At 35.6% G+C, this 7,516-nt stretch overlaps 1 protein-coding gene across 1 annotated transcript; it reads left to right on the top strand.

Moving 5' to 3' along the window:
* The first annotated feature begins 428 nt into the window (after positions 1 to 428).
* On the top strand, positions 429 to 4,531 carry LOC148955487 (importin subunit alpha-1-like). Its single transcript, XM_089102483.1, has 2 exons — positions 429 to 567; positions 4,338 to 4,531. The coding sequence occupies exons 1-2, from the start codon at positions 436 to 438 to the stop codon at positions 4,503 to 4,505; spliced, it is 300 nt and encodes a 99-aa protein (XP_088958609.1). The 5' UTR covers positions 429 to 435; the 3' UTR covers positions 4,506 to 4,531.
* Positions 4,532 to 7,516: the final 2,985 nt, after the last annotated feature.

The raw sequence follows: 7,516 nt of genomic DNA, 5'->3' as shown, positions 1-7,516 counted from the left end.
CCAAATCTTTTAATAAATTCGCAGTTCTAACTTTTAGCAAAAGTGAATCGGTATCCCCATAATATACTTGAACTTCTCCCTCCCCCGGCCATTGGTGCCTACACACGTCGTAATAGAATGACAACATGAGTTTTTTTGATATTTCAGCTATTGCGCTGCCAGCTGCAATATTTTTATTTAGAATTACATTTCTTTTTTTCTATTTAAGAGGACCATATTCGAGTCTATGATGGTGAATGATGTAAAGTTTGGATTGGCAACGATTCGAGCACATTCTTTTTGGTCAGTCACAACGTCACAACGACTTCGATTATGTAAACTCTCACACATTTTACCGAAGGCTGAGCTCAAAATGAGTTTAAAAATTTCCTTTTCAACCTTCGTTTTCGCTTCGGAACGTTTATATACAAAAGTGTCAATAAAACTACTTTGACGATGGGTGGTACGGTTAAGCAGGTCATCACACTCTGCCAAGCTGGTGCTATTAAACCAATTTGTGATCTTCTCTCGGTTAATGATGGTAAAATATTGCAATTCCTCCTCGACTGCCTTGAAAATATTTTGGAGGTATTTTTTTCTTCACTAGTTAAGATAATTTTTCAAATTATTATTGTTTAAAAAAAAAGAGTTGTAAGAAAGTCAAACTTTAGCGTAAAGAGCGAGGCGTTGAGGAGGGCACAGCCCCTTTCATATACGGAAGCGGGGGTTTGGGGGGAGGCAGCCCCCCACTGCACCTCCTAATCCCTGTACGTTTTAAGGTTCGAACTTGTGACTCAGCCTCTTTAACTCTTTAGAAAACGTAGTTGTTTTCAAATAATTTCTGCATGTTTTTGTACAGTTTATTACTTATTATTGATTGACTAACTGTTAGCTGATCTTTTCAGGAGTTAAAGATGGGGGGCTGCCGCCTCCCAAACCCCCCGTTTTTGAAAATTCTTGTGTTAAGGCTTTTAATTCCTGAATACTCAAATCAAATGCACAGTAAGATTTTCTTTTTCAACTTTTTTTCGAGTAATGAAACTGAGTTTCTTTTTTAAACTTTAAATTCAGTATATAAAGAATTTTCTCTGACAGGGAATCGAACCCGGATCTTCCACCAAGCAGTCAGGAACAGCGACCATTGTACCACAGAGACACTTATTTTATTTCAGTCTCTTGTATCTATTTTTGACGCAAGCAAATTGCCACAAAACTTGATATTTGGTTTTTGGAAAATAGGGAAGGAAGGATCGGATTGAGCTGAAATTTTGAGGATAAGCTCCCAGGCCCCAGGAAAGTTTATCGTCTAAATTTCAGCCCGATCGGACAACGTTAAAGGGGGGCTGTGTTGGGAAAAATTAACATGGGCTCTTGTAGGAAAACGAGTTTTTTCGTAAATGTAAATTCGGGGTATAATTTTTTCGGTCTGAAAATATCAAAAGGCCCTAACAGGTCTAATTCCGCTTCGAATGAGTCCTCATTCACCTGGATTTGTTGCCAACTCTGGCCTGTAGGCGTGGCTGATAAAAAAAAGAAATGAACTTTAAGTGGCTATATTTGTTTTTTGGAAAACAGGGAAGGAGTGATCGGATTGAGCTGAAATTTCGAGGAAAAGCTCCCGGGCCCTAGGAAAGCTCAACCTCTAAATTTCAGTCCAATCGGACAACGTTAAAGGGGGGCTGTGGTCGGAGGGTCGAAACTTCCGGCCCACTTTTATTTATAAAGATAAAGTCGGAGGGGGGTGAAATTTTGCAAGTTTCTTAGTTGGAGCTTGGGCTACAAAATGCGATCACCGCTGTCTCTGCGACCGCTAGGACCGGAAACCGCTTAACATTGTGGTGGGTCGCCTCTTTAATGTGGTCGGTCGCCTCCTTGACTATATTTTTATTTTGATAACGGCCATACTTTCATACTGAAACCGGAAACCGTTTTTTTTTTTTTTTTTTTTTTTTTTACTTTCAATTTTATATAAAAGGAAATCAAAATCTAGATTGAATTTTATCAATAAGAACTGGAGAAATTTAGAAGAGGCTTAAAAAATCTAGGTCTTAAAAACCGGGTGAATGCTCACTCTGGTTGATGTAACAAGCTTTAAAAAAGTATGACGCTTTTTAAAGCTTTGCAGCGGCAACGTTAACAAGGCAGCGCCATATATAATGATTGCTAGTGATCTTGTTTTGTGTAAATTCTGCTGTTATTCCTGTAGAAACCCGTTGAAACTATGGTCTCTTCATGGGCTAATTTGAACAGAAATTTTCCATTTAGCTAGGTGAACGGTTCTGTCAAGTTTAATTATTTCCAGTTTAACAGCAAAAGTTTATCCCACAATTGCCCCCGAATTTCCTATATGAAAAAGAGTTTTTTGTGAAGTCATCAATCTATTGATCATCAATTTATAGCTACGCTATTGTTTCAGTTTCTCTTCTTGGCTCTTTAATCTCGGTATTGAATTAAGTGAACCAAATCTGAAAAGAAACTAGTTGAAATAAGAGCCCTAGAGTTAAAGAGCTGCTGTTAGGACCCTGATTTTTGGGCTTCATGTACTCGAAAGCCTTTCAAAAAAGGATTTATTTTTCCAATTCTTTTTACAAAATTTGTACAGTATTCAATGAGTCTCCCTTGTGTTTTAGATTTTATATTGTCGGATGCTTTTGTAAACAGAATCTATTTTTAATCGACATCTGACAAGGAATATTTTCTCTTAATTTCCAGTTTTGTCAGGGAAAAGATTTGAACCAAGAGAAATGGGTATTGACGTTTTCAAGCAGTTGCTCAATTGGATTCTTCGGAGCTATGTATAGCAACAAAGAAAGAAAAATAAATACGAGGGGGTGTAGGAACTTTAAGAGTTGGAATTTATGACAAAGTTTCGTTCTCTGTGCAACTATTTACTAGCACTAAATGACTGCGAAAGGTCGATGAATCTAATGCAGAAAACATGTTCTAAACGGGTTGATTGTCGGTTGGGAATATCTTGGAAAATAATTCTCATTTTAGTATTCTCGTTAAAAGAAACACTTTTATGAAGAAGAAATTTTTTCGATTAGTCAGAAGAAGAAAAATGTCAAAATTATGGTGGTGAAGAGCTTCGGTTTCGGCAGATTATCTTTCGGTATAGAATGTCTCTAGATCTTTTTATTTACTTAGAAAAGCAACATTTTCTATCAGTCTCAAAATATCGTCTCGTCTTAACCTTAACGACTTCGTCATCGACCTTCAGTATTGGTTGCTAATGTGTTTTTTTTTGTTTTTTTTAAGGTCGAAAAAAAAGGTTCTGAAGATGTATGCAAAGTTATTGCCTTTATTAGGTTTAAAGTGATTTCAAGGCTAAAATATATAACATAATTCCAAAGCTGGCAATTCAATTGTAGTCTAGATTGTTGGTCCCTTGAAGAGAGAACGGGGGTTTTGAAATAAAAGAAACGTTGGTGAACAGTCAGCAAAATTTAAGCTTAAAAAATACAGCTCGAAATGTCTTATGAAGGCGTGATTTTTTTTCTAAATATTTCTTAACTAGTTCAAACAATATGAATTCATTTTCAGTATCCTTGGTAGGGTTAAGAAAAAAGGGGAAAAAAGAAAAAAATAATAATGAAAAATACGCCTAAATGCGGTTGTACATACGCACATCCCAAAAACAACAAGACATTTGAAAAATATATCAGCAGAGGAAGGTGAGAAATACTCCTACTTAAACTCATGCTAAAGATAAAGGTTTGGGTAGCACTTACCCCTTTCTCCTCCTTGAGTAAATTTTGTGATGACGCTAATGGTCCATACTAAGGTTTCACCAATAATGGTGAAACCTATGGTTTTCCAATTGTTTGGTTAAATGGCACGGGTAAACGGCGGAAGTAAGCAGTCTGGTAAATAAACGCCACCAACTTCAAAAGTAATAGCACACAAAAGTTACCTTTATACACTTTGGATCCCTAAAGATCAAGAATTTTTTTTTTAAGGTGTAAATCAAAGTCTGGATCATGAGAACTGTTTCACACATTTTCATTTTTTTGGTCTTTGTAAGAAAGTGCTTTGAGAAATTTGAAAATGTTAGAACTGCTGAAAGGCGACTGCGGCTTCTAACAGTTGTCAAAAATAACTAAAAAAAATAATTTAGACAGAACCAGTAGTCATGTGTCGAGTGTCAGGGCCTAAGCCAATTTGGCATACACCTTAATAAAGATGTCACTTTGTTTAATAAATCATTGAGCATGGTTCATTGCAAATTGAATCGCTTCACCTGACGTGGCACTAAAAGGAGAAAAGATACATATGTGCTGAAATTAGGATTGTTTTTATATTCTTGTATCTGCTGTTGAATCGAAGTTTAACCTAAATAAAAAGAGTTTATTTTGCAGACCGGTAGAAAGATCAATGAACTAAGCCTTGTTGCGTTGATGATTGAAGAGTGCGGAGGTTTGGATAAAATTGAGAGCCTTCGACTGCATGAGAATACTGAGGTCTACGAAAAAGCTGCCAGTATTATTGAAAAATACTTTTCTGATGAGGTAAGCTTTACAATTTGACTTGGCTTGGTCTACGAATTGAAGGTGAATTCAAGCATTTTAGAAAATTAGTTATAAGATCAAGCCATTGTCAGAGAAAGAGAAAAAAAACACCAACAGGATCTAGAATTTTTGAATTATAGATGAATTCTGACGTCCGGGGAACGGACGTCAGTAGATTTTATGGAATGTAGTTAGCTGCACAGAAAAGTGTTTATTTAGATCCAGGTTTTCATAATTGTCCTAATTGAGTTTACAGATTCCTTCCATGCTCCTCCCTCCTCATGTGTATCAGTATGTTAAGAATGATTCCAGTCGACAAGTTTTCCAGTGTACTTTAACTTTTCTTTTCTTTCTTTTTTTTTAATTCGACCATTTACTGCTATACTATCGCGATAAGAGTATGACATGTATCTGAATTCTTGAGATGATCAATGAGTTCTTCGCGCCTTAGAAACGGATCTGCAGTTGATTGCCCTTGTCCATACATAGAAAGGTTATATCTCGCTTGGGAATGATCCAAAACTATAGACAAAAAGAACCCTAATTTGTAGAAACTGGCAGTTTGCACACGAGACAAATACCTATGCCAGTTCTCGTAAAAATATCATTCTTCCTTTTTTTTTTTTTTTTTTTTTTATTTTTCTTTAATGTTTTATGACATCAGACTACTTGTATGGAACTCGACTCAACCATCCCTTCTTGCGTGTGTGTTAATAGCATCATTTTTAGTTTTGGGAGACTTTTCCTTAGTTAATTAAAAAAAACTTTTTCCACAAAATAAGTTATTCAAAGAAAAGAAAAGAACTCCATTAGGCAAAAAATGAGAAAAATAAAATCGAATAATCTACCAAGCGTGAATCTACCACAAATCAGCATCGATAAATAAATAAAACCCAAAACGAGCAGAAATTACAATAAATAACCGAGTCAAACTCAAAACGAGCAGAAATTAACATAAGTTGGGCTTAAAGCTCCTATGCCTTTCCAAGGCCAGTGCATAATTTGCACTTAACTGAAAAAGAAAAATAAATGTTTTTACTTTTATAACTTTAATAAATCAAATAATATCAATATTTTGATTACTTAATATCAGTAGGCCTATATGTATATTAAACTGACAATGCACATTCCTTTGTATTTTTCCAGTAAAGTGCAAATTATGTTCTGGCCTTGGGAAGGCACAGGGATTTAGAGCCCAACTTATGTTAATTTCTGCTGGTTTTGAGTTTGACTAGGTTATTTATTGTAATTTATGTTCGTTTTGGGTTTCATTTATTTATCGATGCTGATTTATGGTAGTTTCACGCTTGGTAGATTATTTTATTTTATTTTTGTTAATTTTTTGTTTAATAGAGTTCTTTAATTTTCTTTTAAAAACTTATTTTCTGAAAACAGTTTTTTAAATTAACTTCTGTTTGTTTTATAGTCATGTTCTTTTCATACAAAAAGAAAATAATAGTTTAAGTCTTTCTGTTTATATTTAAGAATTTATGGTTTGGCCTTCTATTTTTATGCTGGAGAATAAATTTTAACAACATAAACCCTCTTAAAATTATGGCCACAAATATTAGTGTTTAATTTTGTTTCATACCTCCTCTAGTTGACCTGAAATGGAAAACTTGATACCATTCGCAAAAAAATCGGTTTACTTTCTTTGATAGTTTGGATACACTTACGCCATTTTGATTTGGTTAAATTTTAAGAGCAGAAGCAGCCCCACAAGTTTGAATATAATACCTTCAGTCGTTCTTGGGATACTGCTGAGATGCCTTATTTGGAATTAGTAATAACACAGTGCATTTTGATTTAATCTTATGGCAACATTTAGTTTTTAAACATAAAGTCAAATGGAAAGGTGGTCGTTGGAGGGGGATTAGTTTCCCTCCAATTACTTTCGACTGTTAAAAAGGGCATCAGCACTTTCTATTTTCAAGCGAATGAGCCCTTTTCGAAGTTTCTACGACAACTCCTTTGATACTAAGTGTCCTGGTCTAAACAACGACTACAACAAAAAAATAATACATTATATCCTCATCGATCTTTACTATAAAAATGTCAAGCCTTCAACGTACTTTCGACTATTAAAAAGGGCACTAGGCCTTTCGAATTCCAATCAAATAAGCCTTTTTCGAGTTTCTACGACAAAACTTCCTATAAACACCTCATATGTCCCCAGGGCATAAATTACAACTCTTACCCTAAGGGCTGTGAGGGTGATTGTCATCCTCTAAAACTGAATTTCCAAAACTTTCAACTACGTTACACAAAATGGCTATCTCAAAATTTTGATTGGATGTGTCTGGGAAAATAGTGGGCGTGAGAGGGCGTTAGTCTTTCTCCAATCCCTTTCAACTATTAAAAAAGGCACTAGCCCTTTCAATTTTCAATCAAATGAGCCCTTTTGAAGTTCCTACAACGCTTTCTATAAAAACCTTATATGCCCCCAGGGGATAACTTATAACCCTCGCCCTGAGGGCTGGGGAGGGGGGGGGGTTGTCATCCTCACACTCCTAATTTCCAGAACTTTCTACTACATCGAACAAAATAGCTATCTGAAAATTTTGATTGGATGCGTTTGGGGGAATGGTGGGCCTGAGAGGGGGGCTAATTACTCTCCATTCACTTTCGACTATTAAAAAAGGCAATTTCAATTTCCAATCAAATGAGCCCCTTTTGAAATTTCGACAACAACTTTCAATATAAACCTTATATGCCCCCAGGGCACAAACTACAACCCTTGCACAGAAAGCTCTGATGGGGTTTTTTATCCTAAAAGACCTAATTTCCAGAATTTTCGACTATGTTGAACAAAATGGATATCTCAAAATTTTGATTGGATGTGTTTGGGGTAATGGTGGGCGTGAGAGGGGGTTAATTGCCCATTTCAATAAAAACCTTATATGCCCCAGGGCATAACTTATAACCCTTGCCCCGTAAGACTATGGGGAGAGTGTCCTGCTCAAAGGTATAATTTCCTGAACTTTAACTGCGTGGAACAAAATTGCTATCTCAAAATTTTGATTGAATGT

The sequence above is a fragment of the Artemia sp. Qi Xiang Cuo genome, chromosome 2 (genome assembly GCF_049724085.1).
Source record: "Artemia sp. Qi Xiang Cuo chromosome 2, ASM4972408v1, whole genome shotgun sequence".
Classification (NCBI taxonomy): Eukaryota; Metazoa; Arthropoda; class Branchiopoda; order Anostraca; family Artemiidae; genus Artemia; species Artemia sp. Qi Xiang Cuo.
The sequence above is the reverse complement of the archived record's forward strand: the minus strand, read 5'-3'. Positions and strand labels throughout refer to the sequence as shown.

Bases quoted from the DNA above. Each gene is read 5' to 3' on its own strand.
- LOC148955487 (XM_089102483.1), top strand. From the start codon at position 436: ATGGGTGGTACGGTTAAGCAGGTCATCACACTCTGCCAAGCTGGTGCT. The intron at 568-4,337 runs GTATTTTTTTCT...TTTATTTTGCAG, and splicing joins GCCTTGAAAATATTTTGGAG to ACCGGTAGAAAGATCAATGA.